At 39.5% G+C, this 25003-nt stretch overlaps 1 protein-coding gene and 1 pseudogene across 1 annotated transcript; one reads left to right on the top strand and one right to left on the bottom strand.

Annotated features, from left to right (window-relative positions):
- Window positions 1-1410: 1410 nt before the first annotated feature.
- Window positions 1411-23326, bottom strand: LOC136257459 (pre-mRNA-splicing factor syf2-like). Its single transcript, XM_066050680.1, has 6 exons — window positions 23104-23326; window positions 4939-5064; window positions 4247-4364; window positions 2929-3019; window positions 2769-2873; window positions 1411-1664 (listed from the first exon to the last, which is right to left on the bottom strand). The coding sequence occupies exons 1-6, from the start codon at window positions 23278-23280 to the stop codon at window positions 1499-1501; spliced, it is 783 nt and encodes a 260-aa protein (XP_065906752.1). The 5' UTR covers window positions 23281-23326; the 3' UTR covers window positions 1411-1498.
- Window positions 5823-19691, top strand: LOC136258345 (collagen alpha-1(I) chain-like; annotated as a pseudogene).
- Window positions 23327-25003: the final 1677 nt, after the last annotated feature.

Raw genomic sequence — 25003 nt, 5'->3', positions numbered from 1 at the left:
GTTACAGTACCATCATGAGGATTGAAGCTGGAAATCGTTTACACTACCGATATATGTCACTGTTTGAAGGTTCTTAGTTTACTAATTTGTTAAGCTACTTTACTGTAGTTGTACCCAGTTATACTGATAGTAAAATGTCAGTAACTTTAAGTATATGGAACATAATTGTTTTACTAAGTTTAAACTCTCAGTAAAACATCAGTGAATGTGGGTTTACTGAAAAACTACTAAAATAACTAACAATTAACTGTTCCATATACTGGGCTAGTAAACTAAGAAACTTCAAGCAGTGCGTAGTCTCCTTGTCACTACCCCAAAAGTTTCCCACACCTTTATGATGATTGCCAAACAACATAATGAGCTGCCCTGCATTATACATCATTATTACCAGTGAGACAGTGCTTTAACTGTCATGGTATACTTAATCCCTACACTACTGATTATCATGAATGGCATTGTCTTTGTCATACATTTGATGTTTAAACACCTGCATAGTCCATTTGGAAAGTTGCTTAATGATCCATAGCCTTGGAATAATTTGCCTAGGTGTTGCCATCCTTGCCAAGGCATTGCTTGCACATACTAAACTACTGCTAGTTTGCCACTTCAGCTTATAAGTATTTAATAGTGGTCTAGTGCAAGTGCTACTTGCATGCTTCATTTCCTTGTGTACATCATATCGCAGCAATAAGCTACAATGAACTTCCAAGGAAGAGTCAGGCTCTCTTCAGATGGTATGTTGCTTATATTTTTGGTTCATTGTTTTGCGATTTCATTCTTATCTTTAAGCTATGATCAGAGAGTTAATAATGGCATGCATATCTTTCCAAATGGTGATTGCGGTATCATATTGATGAGGTTGTGAAAAATGCTGCAAATATTATCACTAGCTAGCATAAATAAGTCAATCCAGATTGTGCTATTTGCGGTTTACCACTACTACGAATACCAGCTAAATAAAATCTCACCATCTTGAACAGTCAAGAAAAGCTGTTACACAGGATTGCTGTTGCTATAGGCACTACTGTCAGGCTAGCTCACTTGCTTTACATTGTTTGTTATATTTGACTCTCACCTTGCATTAGCATTTTTTCTTGCTTTTTTCATCCAGCACTGTGTGATAGTCTAAGTTTTCTGTACACAAAGAAGATGAAAGTAATGTGTAAAAAGTACTTTTCACAGGACTAATGTGAACAAGCGACATGTTTCATTATGTTGTAACGTTTAACATTATTATTGTCTACTAATATGTACAGCATACTGTAAGTCATGCAGTACTGAAGTGTATAATGATATATTACTGTCATTCTAATATGCATACATATTATGTTATATGTAATTTTACTGCAGTTCTGTGCTACACAACTGTTGATCTAGATCCAGCATGCCAAACCAAAGAGGAAAACACAATTCAGCCATTAATTTACAGTAGAATATTCAAATACACAAGGTTAATATACATGCATGTGTATGGTGTGAATCTGTGTACGTGTGATGATTAGAGTGCAGTCCCCCTCTCCAGGTTCTGTTTGATCTCGGCAGTGTACTTGTCGTAGAAACGAGCTGTCTTGCGGTTAAACCTCATGTTACGCTCATTGATGTAGTCAACATCAGCGTCATGTTGGAATTCTCTTCGTCTGCTGTATTTAGACCTCTTGTCAATCCTGTAGGAACATCACAATCACCTATTACACTCTGTACTGTATGAAATTTACGTATGACAAGTATTATGAAATGTTAACCTTGCATACTTCAGTTGCTATTGTGTCAAAACCCTTGCTGGACTTTGGTTGCCCAAAATTGAAATGACTGAACAGTTAGAGTATTAAGTGACAGCAAGTGTATGTTCTATTAGAGAGTACATTTATGTACATGCACACACATACCATCTATATAGTGTTCAGTACTACTGGGTATGTCTATAAACCAGGGCGGAGAACAGTGCAAAAGTGGGAGGGGGAAGGTCATGTGGCGTGGTTGTAGGTTAGGTTGCAAAGTGTTTTAAAATCATTAACTGTACCACCCAATACTAGGGGGGTGTAGGGCAATGCCCCCACAGGAAAAATTTAGATTGAATTTGAGGGGCGTATAGCCTAAATGTTTTGAGGGGTAAATATTTCAAGGTTGAGCAATGTTGATTTACAAACACTCCCAAAATGTATTAGACTATATGGAGGTCTAAATATTTCAAGGGTAGAATTTTCACTGATAAAACCCAAAACCATGAAATCAGTGAAAATCTCCCCCCTCGAAATATTTAGGCTATACGGTACATTGAGACAAATATTAATTGCATAGTAGGACCAACTTATTATGATTCTACTGAATGTTCTATTAGAGTAGTTGGATGACTGCTCTATTACAGTATCTCGACCTTTTGCACTCTCAGCACTGATTATGATATGCCATAGGATCTGGTGTTGCCTATAATATACACTGACAGTGGTTTTCATGTTGCTGCTAAATTTTGTTATGCAAACAATTATATTGTGCAGTCCCTTGGCTATCTTCAAGGCATTGTTAACGTCCCAAGTGACTATTGAATTAAATACAACACTGCATAATACTGTACGGCATATGGATGATGATGATGATGATGATGTACAGATATGTAAGTCATAACCTGTCAAGTAGGTCCCAAACACAGCTAAGGTGTACTATTAATAAGACCATTAAAGTATGTCCCTAATTCTTTCCTTACAATTATTTTTCTCTCGGTTTCACTAGATCTACTGTATAGTGTACAAAATTCTCGTATGCACACTTACTGTGAGTGAAGGTCTTGTACCATTCTGTCTACTCCACTCTTGCTAACTGTCTTCTCTGCCTTGCCTATCAGTAAACTGCTACTTGTTGGGAAGAAATCTTGGCCGCTGTGGTAATTTGGAATTGGTATGTACATACCATAACACAAAGATGATGACTCACAGTTCTTCCTTTTGCCTTTCGTAAGATTCTATGTCAGGTTTGAGTTGCTTGGTGAGTCGCTGATACTGTCTGAATGTGGCTTGTTCATAGTCTGCAAAACATAGTCAACAATATATAAATAACGGGGGTGTATAGAAACTCTTAAGTACAAGAATAACTAATATAAGAGACCAGACAAAAAGATCTTTAGGATAATGTATGTGTGTACGTGTGCGTGTAAAATGTGTGTGCGCGTGTGTACATACGTGCATGTGCACGCTTGTGAATGTGTGAAAAGTACGTGTGTATATACGTGTGTGCGTGTGTGTGTGTGTATGTGTGATGTGTGTGTGTGTGTGTGTGTGTGTGTGTGTGTGTGTGTGTGTGTGTGTGTGTGTGTGTGTGTGTGTGTGTGTGGTGTGTGTGAGTGTGTGTGCGTATGTGTGAGTGTGTGGTGTGTGTGTGTGTGTGGTGTGCGTGCGTGTGTGTGTGTGTGTGTGGTGTGCGTGGATGCGTGTGTGTGGTGTGTGTGTGTGTGTGTGTGTGTGTGTGTGTGTGTGTGTGTGTGTGTGTGTGTGTGTGTGTGTGGTGTGTGTGTGTGCGTATGTGTGTGTGGTGGTGTGTGTGTGTGTGCGCGTATGTGTGTGTGTGGTTGTGTGTGTGTGTGTGTGTGTGCGTATGTGTGTGTGTGCATATATGTGTGTGTATGTGTGTGTGTGTGTGTGTGTGTGTGTGAGTGCGTATGTGTGTGTGTGAGTGCGTATGTGTGTGTGTGGGTGTGTGTGTGTGTGTGCGTGCATGTGTGTGTGTGTGTGTGTGTGTGCGTATGTGTGTGTGTGTGTGTGTGGTGTGTGTGTGTGTATGTGTGGTGTGTGTGTGTGCGTATGTGTGTGTGGTGGTGTGTGCGTGTGTGCGCGTATGTGTGTGTGTGTTTGTGTGCGTGTGTGTGTGTGTGCGTGTGTGTGTGTGTGTGTGTGTGTGTACGTGCATATGTGTGTGTGTGCGTGTGTGTAATGTGCATGTGTGTGTGTGTGTGTACATCAACACTAGCACATACATACATACATGTGTTACTAAATAAGCAAGGCATCATTGAAGGATTATAGCATTATAAGTAGCTTATAATCTTAAGTGGACCAGAGCAACTACTCATACATTTTGAAAATGCCAAGCTAGTTTTTGGGCAAAATTATACACATCATTGATTCATGTATGTACTGTACTTCATCCCTGATGACCTACGGTAACATACTGGTACATTGTACATACATATGAAGCCAAGTACGTACTGTATATGATGTTGTCAAGCACTCAACTTAAAAATTCTCTCAACACTTACCCGAGAAACCTTCATCAGGATTCTTTTTCTTTCGTTTCTTCTGCAACCTCTCCAACTCGTCAGCACCCTTGTCCCATAATTTGACCCGATCATAATCCTCTCCATCTTCCTCTGCTTTCTATACATCAAACAACATATACAACCACCATTGAATGTAATACGTACTGTAGTTGAAGCATTACCACTAACATGGACAAGTAGGAGCAGGACATTAGTAATGTCAAATTTCTGTAGCACATTTTTTTGCTGTATAAATTTTACTGAAGTATTAGTTTACATAATAAATTCTCTATGGCAATTACGACACTTCTGGTAAGTTTGAAGTACTGTATTTTCATTTTAAAAGATACATATAAAGCAATGTCCATAGGGATTCACATCAAATGTACATTGAAGTAGGCATACATACTGTATTTCTAGTTGTACAAACAGTAGGTACGTACGTACGTATGCACGTACGTACATACATACATACATACATACATACATACATACATACATACATACATACATACATACATACATACATACATACATACATACATACATGCATACATACATACATACATACATACATACATACATAACATACATACATACATTCATACATACATACATACTAACACATAAACAGGGAAAACTTATTGTACGTACTATCTGCTGAGCAGATAGGAACTATTAAAGATTCTGACCTTCTTAGCTTCCTCCTCAGCAGTTTCCCATTCAACTTTACGTTGCACTGCCTCGTAGTTTGGTGGTAGTTTCATTCTTTTGTCCTCCTCGACTACTGCTTGGTGGTTTAATTTCTTAGCTTCCTCCTGTAGTTATACAATAGATATACTGTGGTAAAAAAGATATTGCATATATGTAGCTGACAAACAACACATTAAAAAGAGAATAATTATTATTCTTGCAGTAAAAGACAGTGTAACGAAAACAGTGTAATGGTCACTTGGCAATTGATAGTTAGGGTTTCATGTGTTCAGATGAAACAATAAATTTGGTACCATTCTTCCTTTTGATGCAGTTAGCATGTGTCACCAGTCATAATAATATTACAAAAAAGCAAAGAAACAAGTGCTAGAAATTTTAAGTTCGATTAGGGAAAACATGAAGTATGAGAGGTCTCCTATACCTGAAGATATTAGTGGACATGTAATTAAAGCAGGGATTAAATGTCCACTAGTATCTCCAGACCTCCCTTGTTTCACTACTTTTTCCTATGATCCCTAATTGAAACCTTTAATTCTTATTTTTCCTTGAACTTGCGTACAAAGAAAACAACATCTAGAATGATATGCAACTACATACATTACATTGTATGCCAATTGCTGGGACTAGGCTGTTTTGTTTACACACACTAACAAAATTCATTGGAATAACTTTTGTCCAACAGAGAAACCCTATACTGTAAGACTACAGAACGTACAAATAAGGTACACAGTAAGCTATTCAATATTATAACTAAATTTGATATTTTGCCATATTAGGTGACATTTCAATAGGAACAACAATGTTTCTATATAAAAGCTACTAGCAGTCTCTGCACACTCATCACACAGTGAAGGTGTTAGTAATGGAGTTTAGTACAGTGCATATTAGTATAGTGTTATCAGTGGTGTGTATGGGAGTAGTGTTTGTTGGTGGATGGTACTTGCAGTCTTCACTGATGGAACAAGCTGGACAGATTGAGCAACTTCAGTCTTCACTGATGGAGGAACAATATCATAATATGGAACAGGTTGACCAGCTCAACAAGAAGGTCACTGATCTAAACAATATCATTGAAAACTTACTGAATGAAGTTGGAGAGGTTTGTATATGTACATACAACCTGTACTCTATATACTACACAGTACATAAACACATTTTGAACTAAGAAATGTATTTATGATAGACATTTTGAAACCTATCAATTTCTTTGCAGTTTTCACCATAATATACATTGCTTTGTAGAGCTAGCTAGACAATCGGGTTGGCATTGGCTCTTCACATTCATTGCCATTCTCACAGGCCTTCATCATTGCTATGACTCTCCACATTATGCTTAATTGCTTGCTGTGACCTCTTAAACCTCTAAGGAAGGGGCTCATTGAAATACCCTTGGTGTTTACAATAGGAACTCTGTACTGCTTGTATGCCATTGTCTAAAACACTTAGAGGCTCGTAATATGGGATATTTGAGGATTTAAAAACCATCACTAATGTCAACAATTACCTAAGTAATTACTGAGGTCACCTCAGGTTTTAAAATCCTTGAACACATCTTCACTGCGTTCAGGCTGCTAGCAATTGCCCAGTGATACTAGATAGCTTTTCAACACGCAAATTTCATGGCATTGTGAATTTGTGAAAACAACGTGAGTAATGATAAGCCATTTCTTTTCACCACTAGTCATTATGTATACATACATACTAACGTATACCACACAAGCCAGCACAAATTCAGAGGTTTTATTCCTTGATATACTACAGAAAACCAATTCAGAAAAACTGTACTCACTATTTAGCATACCATACTAAAACCACAAATTAACCTTGCCACAAAAATTCTGCACAAAGGTTGTGAATCCCCTTAAACTAGTTCCTTCACTACTCTACTTACTTTTGCAAAAAAAAAAATTATTTTTTTATTCAGCTAGTTTTGATATGTACCTTACTTATATCACACAATTATTCTTTGTGAAACAAATAATAACAATACGCCAAAGTACGAAACAAAATAGCGAATTCCAGTTTCTTTACAAAATACACTTGCTGTATTCTTTTTACTTGATACTCACTAGTGGACCTATACACCTTGCAAGAACCACCATTGGGTCATTGTGATATCAAGGGAATTTTCCAAGATGGTTTTTTTGGTCTGCATTCTTGCAAAATAAAACATTATTTCAACCTGCCATTGTGATTGTGATTTATGACTACAAAAGTGTCCACAAATTTTGTACATGTAATGGGCTAAGGATGTGCTTGTTGTAGCTAAAGAAAAATTAATTCAATACTGTGGCAATAATAGCACACACCAGTTTTAAAATTTCCAAGCCAGCTGAGTACTAACAGTATGTATGCAGGGCTCAACCCAGAATATTAACCTAGAGGGGGCGAAGTAAGTCGCTTCGGATTCTAGGGGGGTCTGGGGGCATGCTCCCCCAGGAAAATTTTGAAAATTTAGGTGTAAATATACTCAATTTTGGTGAAATTTTACTGTGATGCCATTGAATATTGACCATTGGATTATACAACTTTGGGATCAATTAAACCTTTCCATTTCTCAAGGCTTTAGGTATAAACCTAGGGGGGGCAATAGCTAACCCAGAGGGGGCCTGTGCCCCCCCCGCCCCCCCCTAGATTAACCCCTGGTATGGTACATATACTGTATGCAGAATAGGATTTACTTGGAAAGAGTGGTTTGGAACCAAAGTCCTGTTTGGCCCTTTGAGTCAATACGTAGCTACTAATCCATCTTGAACCTAAAATCACAGTTAAAACTGTAATTGCATAAGAATTGCAACTAAAAGAGAAGCCTCTTAAACAACTTTGTTGTTGCCATGTGAATTTTTAGAATTACTTATGTATATGCAAATAAACCCATTGCAAATATATACAGTATAAACCTACTGTACAGGGTACAAGGATAAAACAGGCAGCTGACAACGACGCAATGGTTACAAAAACAATGTCATGTACATGTAATTTGCTTTGTTTTACCCTGCTAGTCAAAACGTAACTGGTCTGTGCTTGTGCAGGCCATTGTTATACGCTTCATTTATAGGTGTACCTAAGTTTAGTGATGGCTTTTGATCAAGTCACTTACCATGTGAAATTTCAAATGCTACAATAACCCACTCTATGGTATGATATATACTTTGCAAGATTTGTGGTTAGAAAGTACAATTCACAAAGCTACATACTCCCACTGTGTTTTTTGACTCATTGACAGTTATTTTGTGCCATATGTCTCTCTAATGGCTAAGCCAAATCATTTATGATTTGGTAGGCAGCACATAAATGTGGCAAATTCAGTTGACTCTGAACACTCTTCACAGGTTATCTGTTTATCTTGAATCTATATTTTCACAGCTCAGTAACAGACCAACTGACAGTACTGCTTATCACAAGGTAGTGAGGAGACAAAAGCAGACGACTACAAATGAACCACTAGGAGGTGGGAGAAAAGAACAAGATCCGTCAGAAAAGGCTTAACGGGACCACCAGGGCCACCGGGGCCACCAGGACCACCTGGAAGTCCAGGACAACGAGGAGTAGCTGGTGGACCAGGAAAGCCTGGCCAAAATGGGGACATAGGATCAACAGGACCTGCAGGATCACCTGGACAAGCAGGACCACCGGGAGAAACTGGATTAATAGGACCACCAGGAGAAACTGGATTAACAGGACCACCAGGAGAAACTGGATCAAGAGGACCACCAGGAGAAACTGGATTAACAGGACCACCAGGAGAAACTGGATCAAGAGGACCACCAGGAGAAACTGGATCAAGAGGACCACCAGGAATACCTGGATCACAAGGAAAAACTGGAAAGGAAGGAAACCCTGGACCAAGAGGAGAAACTGGATTGAAAGGACCACCAGGAGGAACTGGACCAACAGGACCACCAGGAGAAACTGGATCAAGAGGACCACCAGGAGAAGCTGGATTAACAGGACCACCAGGAGAAACTGGATCAAGAGGACCACCAGGAATACCTGGATCACAAGGAAAAACTGGAAAGAAAGGAAACCCTGGACCAAGAGGAGAAACTGGATTGAAAGGACCACCAGGAGGAACTGGACCAACAGGACCAACAGGAAGTACTGGACCAACAGGACCACCAGGAGGAACTGGACCAACAGGATCACCAGGAGGAACTGGACCAACAGGACCACCAGGAGGAACTGGACCAACAGGAGGAACTGGACCAATCGGACCACCAGGAGAAAAAGGAGAAATAGGAAAATCTAAGGGAGGTTTAATTTATGTTCGATGGGGTCATAAATCTTGTCCTAGTACTGGAGCACATCTTATGTACACCGGAATAGTTGCAGGACCATACTATGGCCATTCAGGGGGTGGCAGTAATCCACTATGTCTACCACTAATCGGATTAAACCCGACATACTTAAAGAGTCAAAGTGGATCACAATCAGATCACTCCTACATTTATGGAGCAGAATATGAGAGAACAGAACCATTAGTGTCCGCAAGTGATGATGGTGATGTACCCTGTGCTGTATGCGAAGTGCCTTCAAGGACCTTATTACACATGATGCCAGCAAGACATGATTGTCCTGGGGGATGGACGATGGAATACAATGGATACCTGATGTCTGAATCACATAAGCATTACCGAACTCAATACTTGTGCGTTGACCGATCATTTACAACACTTCCAAATTCAGAAAAACGTGACCAACCAGGCCTAGAATTCTTCCCAGTGGAAGCAAAATGTGGAATACTACCATGTCCTCCTTATGATGAGACCAAAGAGCTCACCTGTGCTGTGTGTACCAAGTAGAGACAAAGAAGTGAAAAATATAAAACTTGTACTATAGCTTTGTGTGTGACCACTTACTGCACATGTACATTAGGTATTGTATATACACTGTAGATACACTACCTCAGCTATTGTACAATCATACACTTGTGTGTTATACACACAAATAGTAATACATTTGCATATGATGCACACTATACATATATATGTGCTGCATAGTAAAGTGACATCATTCTTCCAATGCATTCAGCAAATATACTGTACTCAGACATGTCATATGTACTGTACTATACAGTGTAACATTACTTCGCAGCATTTACTAGAGCTGTTGAGGTTATGCGTGAGATCAAGCATAAATTTAGTGCAATGTGCTAACCAATGTGCATTCCTTTTGGTACGGGTTTATTTTTGATGGAGTCATAATTTTTTCATAGTACTGGAGCACAATCTTTATATTCAGGGAGAAATACTTTGACAATAGAGAAAGCCCCAGTGTCTACTGCTAAACCCAAGTATCAAAGTGGATCACAAAGGAAAATACATGAGGATGCAAGCACATTTGTACCCAACACCAATGATGGCGATGAATGCTGCATTTCCTGTTCTGTATAAGGCAACATGGACCTGAATGTACATGATCCCATCAAGATATTTCTGTCCTAGTGGGAGTCATGTGTGAGTGATCTAGTCCTTTTATACATAATAAAAAAGTCACTAACCTCAAATTCAATTTCCTTGTTTACTAGCTCTATACATAGTAAGGAATCCATTGCAGACATGAGTCTACTGTTTCAATAACTAATGAATACCAAATCTCAGGAGATCATGAATGCAACAGTACACAATAAATAACTACAATACTATGTACCTGTACCAGTAGTTTGCATACATAAGAAAATAATTTTATCTATATAACTTCACAGCCCTCCTACATATATAAAAGCTACTAGCAGTCTCTGCACACTCATCATACAATGAAGGTGTTAGTAATGGAGTTTAGTACAGTACATATTAGTATAGTGTTATCAGTGGTGTGTATGGGAGTAGTGTTTGTTGGTGGATGGTACTTGCAGTCTTCACTGATGGAGGAACAATATCATAATATGGAACAAGCTGGGAAGATTGAGCAACTCAACAAGAAGGTTGTTAGGCAAAACAACCAGATCGGTGATCAACAGTCACAGCTAAGCAGTTATCTATCGTTGTACAATATCTACTGAACAAGGATGGAAAGTTGCAGGATTATGCTATGTAATTCAGTGCTATTTGTGTACTTGTATGTGTGGGTGGTCTAAAGTAAACTAGGTGTGTGCCCACAGAAAGGCCAGCTGCCTATTTACAAAAAGAGCGTGCCCCATCAGTAACACACAACCACCAGTATCATTTCGACCACAAAGAAGAGTTGGAGACAAGGAGACCCTGAAAAGCTACAGGAAGGCTGGTATACATTTGATGGAACCTCAAATCTTGTCCCAGTGCTGAAGCACAGCTCAATATACTGTATTTAGGAATAGCCACAGGATCATACTATAATGACAGAGAAGATGGAAGCAATCCACAATGTTTGCCACTAAACCCAACCTGCCACTCTGGATCACAAACAGATCATTCCTGCATTTATGGAGCAAAATACAAGAGAATAAATCCACTGGTAAAAAAAGACAGATAATGGCAATGTACCCTGCGCTGTTTGCTACGTATCGTGTACTAACCAGGAGTGTAATGAACATGATGCCAGCAAGATACCACTGTCAACTAGGGAGTCCAACGGTTACGATCTACTGTGTGAACAATCCACTCACCATTTAAAACAGAACACAGTACATGTCTGTTGACCTATGTGCATGTATCATTCAACAAAGGCTCCTACAGTAGCTATAAATCACTGAAACATACCTAAATAGGGCTTAGTTCTTCAACCTTTTTCACCGAGGATTCTATTATGTAGTCTAGAGTAGGGCAGGGAGATAATTTAGATAAAGAGATATCTAGATAAATAATCACCTATTGTAAATAAGATGATAATTTGTTTATCAAGATAATCATAATCTGTTGTACATCAACCACCATCAGATGGAAAACTTGTGTCAAGCTGGTTGGGGAAGTGATAAAACTTGACGTAATGTAACTTACCACTTCCATTATGTACGTAGTTCTGTCTAAAGTTGATCGTGCACTTGATCACACAATTGCATGGACAGCAGGAAACAAGACTGCGCACACTTCCACATTCAACCACCCACAGTGACTTCAAAAGTAACAGATGTACCAACTATGTATGTTTACGTAACTATTCTCTTATTAAAACATACACCAAGAGATACATATTAACTGCTGATACATATAAATACTTGACAGAGAATAACGTCAACTTCTCAATGATATATGTATGCATGCACATAATTATGTACATCCACTTTGGGGCTATACTGTTTTGTTTACTCAATCATTGGAAGACGTTTGTCCTGTCAACAACAGAGAAGCCACTTACAAAAGTGCAAACATGGTAATATAATTATGATGTGAAAATAATGCAGTAAAGCTCTATAAAGGTCTTAATATTTATACCATATTAGGTGACTGACTGAATTCACCCATATAAAAGCTACCATCCGCCAGACCAGACCACTATACTCATTCATCATACTGTGAAGGTGTTAGTAATGGAGTTTAGTACAGTACATATTAGTATAGTGTTATCAGTGGTGTGTATGGGAGTAGTGTTTGTTGGTGGATGGTACTTGCAGTCTTCACTGATGGAGGAACAATATCATAATATGGAACAAGCTGGGAAGATTGAGCACCTTAATATGAAGATTAGTAACTTAAACACTATCATAGAAGAATTATTGAATGAAGATGGAAAGGTACTCTCAGACTCCTCATAAATGGCAGCTACTGATCAGTGTATAGATGAAATATGTACAGTACATAAACGTATAATTTTATAGCTCTCTGTGTGTGTGTGTGTGTGCGTTTGCATGTGTGTGTGTTAGTGTGTTAGTGTGTGTGTTTGTGTGTGTGTGTGTGTGTGTATGTGTGTATGTATGTGTGTGTGCACATGGGTGTGTGCGTGCGTGGGTGTGCGTGCGTGCATGTGTGTGTGTATTTGTGCCTTCTACCTGCACTTCACTAATGATCGTATCATTTACAATTTGGTATGCACTATACATATTATTGTATCCAAGTATAATAACAATTGATTAGTTATTTGTAAAATGTAATCATCAACTATAAGTACAGTGCATTTACATACAGTACCTTAGGTACCACATAACTATACACATATATACATAGTTCACTGTCACATTGTTTCATTCTATAAATGCCCCCAAAAGTGTCTAATGTGGCTGGTTTTGGCTAGTTCAACACTGACAATTATATGACACCAGTCTTATGAAGCCAGCTGAATATAGTCACATGCAGAATCAAGCCAGAATACACTGAGACACACACACATGGCAACGAGTCAAAAGCACATATGTAACTTTGCTGTATCCTACCTTGATACCAAAGGGAAAACTATTTGTCCTTATGTCAGCCACATGCATCTGCTCTTTATCAGTGCATTAGCTTGCTCAGATGTTCTCAACGCATAATATTCAATGGTGATTAGTTGGTCTTAAAGTTGGGCTTAATTATTCCAATTAACATATTCCTGGCATACAAGGTTGGTATAAAACCCATCATCCATTTTACTAGTTCTTATTCTGTGCACTATTTTACATGTAATTTATGTATTTTTTCACAGTTTAATGACAGATCAACTGAAAACACTCTTAATTACCATAATGTAGTGAGGAGACAAAAGCAGACTACAAATGAATCACAAGAATTTGGGGGAAAAGAACAAGGTTCATCAGAAACAGGCTCAACAAGATTGTCTGGACCACCTGGACCGCCAGGACCACCTGGTCTTCCAGGAATACCTGGACCGCCAGGAATACCTGGACAAGAAGGAAGAGCTGGTGAACCTGGGGAAACAGGATTAACAGGACCACCAGGAGAATCTGGATTACCTGGTACATCAGGACCACAAGGAAGAACAGGCGGACCAAGAAAACCTGGACCAAAAGGGGAGACTGGAGCAATTGGGCCTACGGGACCACCAGGTCAAACTGGATTAACAGGACCATCAGGGCCAGAAGGAAGAGCAGGTGGACCAGGAAAACCTGGACCAAAAGGGGAAACTGGAGCAATTGGGCCTACAGGACCACCAGGTCAAACTGGATTAACAGGACCATCAGGGCCAGAAGGAATAGCTGGTGGGCCAGGAAAACCTGGACCAAAAGGAGAAACTGGACCACCAGGAGAGACTGGACCAGAAGGAAGAGTTGGTAGACCAGGATTAAAAGGAGAAATTGGACCAAAAGGAACAAAAGGAGAAACTGGATCAAATGGACTGCCAGGAGAGACTGGACCAGAAGGAAGAGTTGGTAGACCAGGATTAAAAGGAGAAATTGGACCAAAAGGAACAAAAGGAGAAACTGGATCAAATGGACCACCAGGAGAGACTGGACCAGAAGGAAGAGTTGGTAGACCAGGATTAAAAGGAGAAATTGGACCAAAAGGAACAAAAGGAGAAACTGGATCAAATGGACCACCAGGAGAGACTGGACCAGAAGGAAGAGTTGGTAGACCAGGATTAAAAGGAGAAATTGGACCAAAAGGAACAAAAGGAGAAACTGGATCAAACAGACCACCAGGAGAAACTGGACCACCAGGAGAAACCGGACCACCTGGATTAATAGGACTGCCAGGAGAAACTGGACCACCAGGAGAAACCGGACCACCTGGATTAATAGGACTGCCAGGAGAAACTGGACCACCAGGAAATGGACAACGCGGACCACCAGGGAATAGTGGATCAAAAGGAGATACTGGATCAACAGGAGAAAAAGGTGCACAAGGACAATCTGGGGGAGGAGTAGTTTATGTTCGATGGGGTGCAAAGTATTGTCCTAGAACTAGAGCACAGCTTGTGTACTCCGGAATAGCTGCAGGACCACACTATTAGCACAAAGGAGGTGGCAGTAACCCACAATGTTTACCACTAAATCCACAACACTTAAACACTCAAAAAGGATCACAACCAGATCATTCCTACATTTATGGAGCAGAATATGAGAGAACTGATTCATTAGTGTACAACAGCATTAATGGAGATGTACCCTGTGCAGTATGCTATGTGCCAACAAGGACTTCACTGTTAATGATCCCAGCAAGACACTCTTGTCCTGAGGAATGGATCATGGAGTACCACGGATACCTGATGTCTGAATCACATAACCATTATCGATCACAATATTTATGTGTTGACCGATATTTAACACCAGTTTCTGCTTCTGCGATAGACCGAAAAGGCATTCGATCAAAACAACCTGACCAACCAGGCCTAGAGTTCTTCCCGGTGGAAGGAAAATGTGGAGCAATACCATGTCCTCCTTATGAAGAAACCAAGGAATTCACCTGTGCTGTATGTACTAAGTAATTACTATACAAAGAACTAAAACTACAACTTGCACTGTACATATGTGTGAAAATCACGTAGATACTGCACTGAATCCTTAGCTATGTACTGTACCATTTTTTTTCTTTTTCAAACACTCATGTGCAGTATGATATATAATATATTGGATTTTAAAGCTCATAAGCTAAGCCAATTTGAAGTCCCCTTCTTTAAATTGTAAATATGTATGTGTACAAGTACAGCGTATGTACATATGTAGTTAGGTATGGCCAGGGAAATGCATCCACAATAAATTTTCAATACAGATACACAAAAGTACCTCATAGATATCAGTGGCAGATACAGGGGGCTGCAATGGTTTCAGTTGAAACCCCCTCTGAAAATAGTTGTGCGTGCCTCAAATTTTTATTTATGCATTGTGTGGGTGATAAAATTGCCAAGAGTTATACATAGTGCACCAAGTAGTCACAGAGAAGTAAAAAATATGAAACTTGTACTATAGCTTTGTGTGTGACCGCTTACTACACATATACATGAGGTACTGTAGATATGTAACACCTCAGCTATTATACAATCATACACTTGTGTGCTACATGTATACATACAGATAGTAACACCTTTGCATAAGATGCATACTATACATATGTATGTGCTGTATCGTAAAAGTGATATCATTCTTCCAAGTGAAGTTCCTTAGCAAATGCATTTAGCAAATATACTGTACTCATACACGTGTACATATGTACTATACAGTGTAGTATTATTTCTCCACATTATGTGTGAAATCAAACATAAATTTAGTGCATTGCTAACCAATATGCATTCCTTTCAGTACGAATTTACAGCAATAATCCATACATTATATGCCACACCTCCTCTTGAAAGATTGCCCTACAATTCAATATGGCACAGCGTTATTAGGAAAATACTTATCTATCATGAAGTACCAATACAGAGCCTGTATGAGCAAACAAGAAAGTGTTATATATGTTAGAGTTAAAGCACCGCCGCACGTGTGTACGGAAAATACAGTACGAGGGTGTGTGTCGAGAGGCTAATACAGCACGAGGCAAAGCCGAGTGCTGTATTTGCCTCAAGACACCCCCTGAGTACTGTATTTTTCGTACACAGAAGTAAGGCGGTGCTTTAAGTGTTATATTGTACTTCCAGCTCGGAGTGATATTCTCTAGTACTCAAACGGCTGCGATTTTCGGTGATAAGGATATCAGTTAGTGTTTAACTAATCTATATTTCTAGTCGTAGAACGAACTTGGCTAGTTTTAGCGATTTACAATGTTACGCACGTGATCAATCGTGCTGTCTTAATGGAGTCATGTTTAAAAGCTTTGTGATCGGACGATCAGTAAGTGTTTATGCAATCTATTCCTAGCCGTAGAATGAACTCGTAGGATTAGTTTGGCTGATTTTAGCGATTTACAGTGTGTTGTTTATGTAACATTCCACAAATAAATTCTCCGCATAACTGTATTGTATTTGCCCAAGTGTGCTGTAGTTGCCCAATTAGCTGCATAACTGTACTGTATGACTCATACAGTACAGTTATGCAGTTGATTAGCACTGTATGGAGAATAAGATATGCGGCATCGCTTTGATCCTCCCACGCAAAGTACAATATATGTAGATGCAGAACTGAACTCAAAAACTGTTGAGGGATTACAGTGGTACAGGGGACAATTGCCATGTGAAAATTTAGGTGACCACGTAGTGGGCATTAAACAGAATTTTGGGACATAACTGAATTATTTGCTAAAAATTTGTTTGAGACTGCCATGAACTTTTTAATTCTGTTGTTCACTTAGTGACAACATCACTCGCATAGCTAAAACAAGCCATTCTAATTTTTTAGAAAATGGAAATTGTAAAATGGCACATGTCTTTCTTTTTCCACTGACACTTCCGATTATTTCTAAATTTAAAGCTTGATGAGTAATCTAAACAGAATTAGAATATTTTACGTGAAGCAAGAAACTGGATAACCGAGTTACCAGGACACAAGGACAATTTGGAGGGGGAGGAGTTTTCGATGGAGTCGTAATTTTGTCCTAGTACTGGAGGGGGCAAAGTTTGTAAATTCAGGGAGAGATACTTTGACAATAGAGAAAGTGCCAGTGTCTACTGCTAAACTCAAGTATCAAATATCACAAAGGGACCATTCATACATGAGGCTGCAAACATATTTGTACCCAACATCAATGATGGCGATGCATGCTACATTTTCTGTTCTGTATATTTCTTCAATGTACATGATCCCAGCAAGATATTTCTGTCCTCATGGGAGTCATGTGTGAATGATCTACTATAGTCCTATATAATAAAAAAAAAGTCACTAACCTCAAATTCAATTTCCTGTTTACTAGCTCTGTATATAACAATAGTTGGGAATCCATTGCAGAAATGAGTCTACTGACTCAAAAACTAATGAATACCAAGTCTCAGGAAGATCATGAATACAACAGTACACAATAAACATCTACAGTACTGTGTAACTGTACAGGTAATTTGCACACATAAAACATCATTTTTATCTATATAACCTCACAGCTCTCCTACGTATATAAAAGCTACTACCAGTCTACACACACTCATCACATTGTGAAGGTGTTAGTAATGGAGTTTAGTACAGTACATATTAGTATAGTGTTATCAGTGGTGTGTATGGGAGTAGTGTTTGTTGGTGGATGGTACTTGCAGTCTTCACTGATGGAGGAACAATATCATAATATGGAACAAGCTCGGAAGATCAAGCAGCTCAACAAGAAGGTTGTTAGGCAAAACAACCAGATTGGTGATCAACAGTCACAGCTGAGCAGTTATCTATCATTGTACAATATCTACTGAACAAGGATGGAAAGGTGCAGGAATATGCTAGTTGTGTGTGCAGCTTATTTAGGAGGCAAAGATCTTACAGTATATATGTCCTACCAGCATACATGCATAAGTGCACATACCAACGTTGAAACCGGGTCACTACTGCTGACCCGGATGGCCCACTGACCCGGATTAATTAAAGCCGAGACGTGTTTCGGCTAGTCTCGAGCGAGCGAACGAGTCTACATTTTGAGCGTTCGATTCGCGTTGAGTAAATATTGCAACTTCAGCCTAGCTGTAGGTTGAGGACAAAAAAACAACAAAAAAAGGTCTTCACCTACTGACAATAGCTACCCTCACGTGTGTTGGTAATGTGATAAGTGGGCGTGGCTCACGAAAGAGCTACGCGATATACGCGATAGCGTTTATAAGTTTCCACGTCGTCAAATGAACAATTTCGTTTCTCACGTGATCCAATCCGGGTCAGACCCGGATAAATTGTAAACGGAGTCAGACCCAGATGACCCGGAGAAAATGTGACCCGGATGACCCGACCCGGTTTCAACGTTGGTATGAGGTTCTATTGACTCACCTGAAATGTATGAACACACTAGTTTTAGTTGTACATACATACGTATGTATGTACATGTAGTAGATACCGGTCAGGCTTTGTTGGATAACTCTTCCATTATTTACTCTTGTGGATATGCTATCACTATTTATATTGTTTTTAAGTTGCAGTACAGAGACAAAGCTAACATTCATCACATGACAGCAAGGAGTCTACAAACTAAAGCAAACGACACTTACAAACTATCACAAACACATGGGGAACCTGGGCCACAAGGATTACCTGGAGAACAGGGACAACCTGGACAACAAGGAAAACCTGGACAACAATGGATTTCCAGGACTGCAAGGATTATCTGGACAACAGGGAGAGCCTGGTCAACAGGGAAAACCTGGACAACAAGGAAAACCTGGATTGCCTGGATAGCAAGGATTACCCGGGCAACAGGGAGAGCCTGGTCAACAGGGAGAACCTGGACAACATGGAAAACGTGGATTTTCTGGTCCACAAGGACATTCTGGACAACAGGGAGAGCCTGGACCAGTAGGACCAGCAGGAGCATCAGGAAAAGATGGATCACATGGGCAACCAGGACTGCCAGGAGAAGCTGGGCCACAAGGACCACCAGGAGAAACAGGAACAGCTGGCCCACCAGGAGTACCAGGAAAAACTGGACCAGCAGGACCACCTGGATCAGCAAAACTATCAGGAAAAACTGGACCAGCCAGACCACCAGGAGAAACTGGACCACCAGGAGAAACTGGACCAGCAGGACCACCAGGAGAAACCGGACCAGCAGGATCACCAGGAAAACCTGGCCCAGCAGGACCACCTGGAAAAACAGAAGTACTGGGACAAGACAAACCACCAGGATTACCTGGACTAAAGGGTGATCCAGGGGGAGGAGTAGTTTACACTCGATGGGGTCATAATTCTTGCAATAGTACTGAAGCACAGTTGTTATATTCTGGAAGAGCTGCAGGTCCATATTATAACCACAAAGGAGGTGGCAGTAATCCACAGTGCCTACCATTAAACCCAACATACCTCAAAATATCACAGTGGATCACAAGCACATAAATCCTACATTTATGGGACAGAATAAGAGGATACTAACTCATTAGTAGCAGATACTGATAATGGCGATGTACCATGTGCTGTATGCTATGTACCAATGAGGAATGCAATGTATGTGATCCCAGCAAGGTATTCCTGTCCTGATGGATGGACCAGGGAATATTATGGATACCTGATGTCTGAATCATATCAACATTACCGTACCCACTACTTGTGCGTTGACCGATCATTTACAGTAGTTCCTAAATCAGTAAAAAACGATAAAATGGGCCTAGAATTCTTCCCGGTGGAAGGAAGATGTGGGACACTACCATGTCCTCCTTATGAAGAGACCAAAGAACTCACCTTTGCTGTGTGTACCAAGTAACTGTGGTTCATTAAACTTTAGCAACAGCATGTATATAGAATTTGAGATACAACCTTATATGCATGCATTATGTACACTGAACAATCTTTTTTTATTTTCACGTAATTCATGCTATACATGTTTATATACATACTAAGTTTGTATTATTTGTGTGCTCTATTTTATTTTATTAGAGCAACTGAACAGAGCATTGGGACTCGATCACTAACCAAACAAATTAATAACACACTTATAGTTGAGCTGTTCAGATCATACACACATACGTACACCTGGAGTCTGTCAAATTCACATGAGCCTTATTTAATAAATTCAGTTACATACATAGGCCACTAGACAAACTTATAGTACAGTACGTATAGCACATAACTATATTACACTTACAATAACACTCGTACATGTATGTATGTACACTAAATAATAAATATGGTACTATCCTCATGTTAGGAAGGGCAGTACTTGTCCTGGTCTCAACCATATCAGCGTGATTAATGGAACATTCGCAACTAAAACTTTTAACAAGTTTGTCTGACAAGTACCACAGAAAAGCAAATGTTTTCAGATTTACATACAAGATATCAATGTAGCCCAGCTTATATATAGTGTAAGGTTATTGGATGTTCAGTGACTACCACAGAAACATGACTATTATGTTTAGCTAACAAACACTCTAATATAACATACACTCCGTACACATGGGGAATTAAAGTACCCGTCGCATGACAATAAATATATGTGCATATAAGGATATAGTGAAACCTCATTAGTAGTGTCAACTTCAAGATAAACACTATCAATCATGCAGTACTCCTTAGCAATACAACATACTTACATCAAAAGACCATTTGAGACGATGCATTTGTGGTAAGCAATTGTCATGTAGTAAACAATGTCATAGAAATAAGCATATCCCAGTGTATGGGAGGATCAAAGTGCCATGCTGGGTGTCAGTACTGCAACTTACAAGGATATCATCCCAATGCATGGGTTATCAATTAGCGTATGGGAACAAACCTTGAAACCAGTTGTGCATAGTGAGTCAAGAGAGACTCCATTATTTACACTTGATACAATGCTTAATGTTTAGTGGCCATGATACATCGCTTTGCAATGAATGACTTATATAGAATACATTGCTAAATTCAGCTCAATGATGGTTTATAGACTATGATTCTCACTGAGATATAAATGTTATATCATAGGCAATACCGTAATTATCACCTGAGTCTAAGATGAAGCCTAGGATGAGGATCAATGTATCCACACAATGGACATGTTATAGTTATATCCCAGTACACTAGGGCAATATCTTAGTTATCACCTTTGTCCTTGGTGAATATCCCTTTGGCGATATCGTACAGTAAGTACTGCCCAAGTCTGAGGCGAAGCTGAAGACGAAGGTGATAACTAAGATATTACCCGAGCATACTGGGATATAACTATAATGTGTTCTTGTCAGGGGTTAATCTAGAGGGGTGGGGGGTACAGCCCCCCCCCCCCCCCCCCCCCTGGGTTAGCTATTGCCCCCCTAGGTTTATACCTAAACCTTGAGAAATGGAAAGGTTTAATTGATCCCAAGTTGTAATATCAAATGGTCAATATTCAATGGCATCACAGTAAACTTTCACCAAAAACTGAGTAAATTTACACCTGAATCTTCAAAATTTTCCTGGGGGAGCACGCTCCCAGACCTCCCCTAGAATTCGAAGTAGCTAGTTCGCCTCCCCCTAGCTTAATATTCTGGGTTGAGCCCTGCTTGTGTGGATACATTGAATACATGTTTCTTAGCATGGGGAGTATGCATAGGCTATTAAGAATTGTTACATTCCAAAATGAGGCATAATCATGTCTATCAAATAAAGGTTGCATTCACTGACTAACACGTAGCTAAGAACTTGATACATACGTATGTGTGTTTAGTAAACAAGTTTTCGTCCCCATAGACAGCGCCATATGGGCACCATTAAATACAGGTTAACAGTGTAAACATACAGTACCTTCACTGTGGATGGACATTTTGACACATATCTGTAAGCATATACATACTGTTCGTTCCACCTAATAGGTGTCCCACACCCATGTGGGCAGAAAGTTTTAGACTAACCACTAAACTGTATGTAAGACATTTTTTTGCAAAAATAATTATCCAACTATTCATAACTGAATCGATTATTCAAACCTACCCTACAAATCAAAATCCAATACATGTCATGTGTAAACCTGTACATGAATATAAAACCCAATACTTTCTAGTCTGAAGGTGACTGTTATACAGTACACAGGTTCCACTGTACCTACAATTATTAATGCTATAGTTAAACTTGAAGAATGGCCATAACAATGGACATCCACACATCTGAGTATTTATTTGTGAGAACTTACACTTACAATGTAGCTACCTTTTGGTACGTCAAATGTTTAGCTGTCAGTCTAGGTGACTCACTCATCATAGGGATTAAACATTCTGTTTCTTCTATTGTGTAAAACTACAGAAGCAACTACCCCACAACCAAAGCATCGTGTGACACACAGGTACTCACTGTAAGTAGATCTGTGACCGCATTCAAAGTCTAAGTCAAAGGTCAAGGCCACCAAAATCGTGCCAAGTCAACGGTAAAAGTTTCCAACCCACAATCGAAAAGTACTGAAATACCGTCACTAAGTCAACGGTTAAATATTTTAAAAAGGCTCTTAGTCACAGGCCAAAGCGAAATTTTGGCCGGTCAAGACTTTGACTGTGTTCGCAGATCTACCTACAGCGCGTACCTATGTGATACCCCCTTGTAACTATACTGATGAAATTGGCAGCTGTCTGTTACATAGCATCATTATACTCAGGCAAGGGAGTATGAATGAGATTACAATCATTGAATCACTCGAGCCACTTATCAGTCGTGCTAAGGGTGCGTACTTTAATGGAATGTAAAACTTGGTGGAAAAACTTCGTTATCATGAGTGAATTGTCTCAACTAACCGCACGTCAACGTGCTTCGAGCGTACAGCGACTACTTTATACTCAACAATTTCTATATACTTAAGTTAGAAACTTACTCGAAGTCGGCGCAACTTCTGTTTTAGTTTATCCGTCTTCGAGGTGGGTTTGGGTTCCACAGTTTCATTGTCTATTTCCGGCGTATCCTCATCGCTTTCTTGCGCATCATCTTGAGTATCATCTTCTGTCTCCTCCGTCCCCACCTCGTCTTCAAGGGGCAACTCACTTGTGGCCATGACGTGACAAACAAATTCAATACCACAATCAAAACACTTTATTAAGCTAACGTATTCTAACGGTTTAGTGCGAGTGCCGGTACAACCATAAACTTACTTATAGTATATATATGGTACAGATTATCAATGAATGACTATTCCGCCCGACGGTATGTATATAACATTGATCTACGTGGGGACCAAAAATTTGGCCTCAATAATGAGGTGGTCTCATTAACGAGGTCATGAAACCTTAGCTGTGGCTGGAACCTAGTAAGAAGGAGTGGCAGCTAAGTGAGGTTTTACTGTATTTACCTATTTGAACTATCTTTCCATAATACTGTTGATCTCAGTGCGGTATTCGTACACAAGTTAGTGTCACCAATCTTGCTTCCTTTTGCATCACTGTTGAGTCCTCTCCCTCTAGTCCATTGAATTTCCTATCTAAGGACCTGCTAAAGCATATGCTCAATAACAGTTACCTCCTCACAGTGACTGGTGCATGGCTAGGTGCTGTCTCTCTCCCTGTAGCTATACCTTCTTTGGGCTAGTCACTATGCTGGGTAATACATTTTGAAGATTGCAGTTATGTCTTTGTGTCCCCCATTGTCTTCTGTTACTAGTTACGTAAGTAAAATGCTGCACTTGAACTAAAATACAAATGACTGCGGCTTTCAACAGAATGTTGTGATTGGTTTTACACAAAACTTGTCATCAAGTTGAACATTGTATGCACTAGCTGTGAGCATCAAGTTAAGAGTTTTGAAAATTTTCAGTAGAATGATAAACATGATAACTCACAAAGAAAAGTTAACACTTAACTGGCTAGTACATTCACCATTCAAAAATTTGATAATGTACTACATGTACGTGGTATGGCTAATATCACATATAGGGTGTACATGTAAGTGCAGCAGATAAATAGTTACATTTATATGCATACATGTAGGGCTTAGACGCATGCATACAGTAGGGGTAGATACAGATCCAGATATTTGGAAAGGAGTGGAGAGGGGAGGGGCAAGGGATGTGTCTAGAGTGGTGGCTACAAGAAACGGAGTAAAATCCAGAAGCTTTAGGATAAAATGTATGGGGACTTAATTTGCATAAGCTGGAGGTGAATCTGTTAATGGTTGGAGACTGGTAGCTATTTTATGTGGTGGCTGGTCCCGATCACAAGGCAACAACAACAGAAAAGTTGCTCCATGTACTACGGAATTAAATTTTATGTAATACCAAATATGTACAGTTGTTTGGCTATACACAGCAAGCTACAGCATTGTACTTATACTGTTTAGCCAAATATATTTAAGATACATACCGTATGACATGAAATTTTGACGAATCCATGCTTTATCAGTATATATATTTTTTTTTTGATGAATTAAATATATTGACCAAAATCAAGAATTCATAGATCTAAAAATAAGCTTTTAAGGGCACTAATAGACATTTGTGACCCGGTCTGCGAAAAGGGCTCTTATAGCCTTTCCAATTGCATATATATGGTAACCCATAACTTGACTGGTGAATATGGTACAAGCCTACAATTTGGTCACTCAACAACCCTAACCTGGCAGTAGCTGTGGGTGTAATTACATGGTGATAGCTTTAGTAGATTAGGAGTTATGATTAGCCAAACATGGATAATTGGAAAGGCTATAAGAGCCCTTTTCGCAGACCGGGTCACATATTATGTTCAAGATACTCTATATACAGTAGTCTTATGAAATATACAGATTGC

Source organism: Dysidea avara, chromosome 6, assembly GCF_963678975.1.
Source record: "Dysidea avara chromosome 6, odDysAvar1.4, whole genome shotgun sequence".
NCBI classification, from domain to species: Eukaryota; Metazoa; Porifera; class Demospongiae; order Dictyoceratida; family Dysideidae; genus Dysidea; species Dysidea avara.
Note: the sequence above shows the minus strand (reverse complement) of the source record. Positions and strands in the feature narration are given on the sequence as shown.

Coding starts and splice junctions, on each gene's coding strand:
- LOC136257459 (XM_066050680.1), bottom strand. CDS start 23,280: ATGGCCACAAGTGAGTTGCCCCTTGAAGACGAGGTGGGGACGGAGGAG. Junction 3,020..4,246: donor TCCTGATGAAGGTTTCTCGG/GTAAGTGTTGAG, acceptor TATGTTTTGCAG/ACTATGAACAAGCCACATTC. Junction 1,665..2,768: donor GTACAAGACCTTCACTCACA/GTAAGTGTGCAT, acceptor ATGTTCCTACAG/GATTGACAAGAGGTCTAAAT.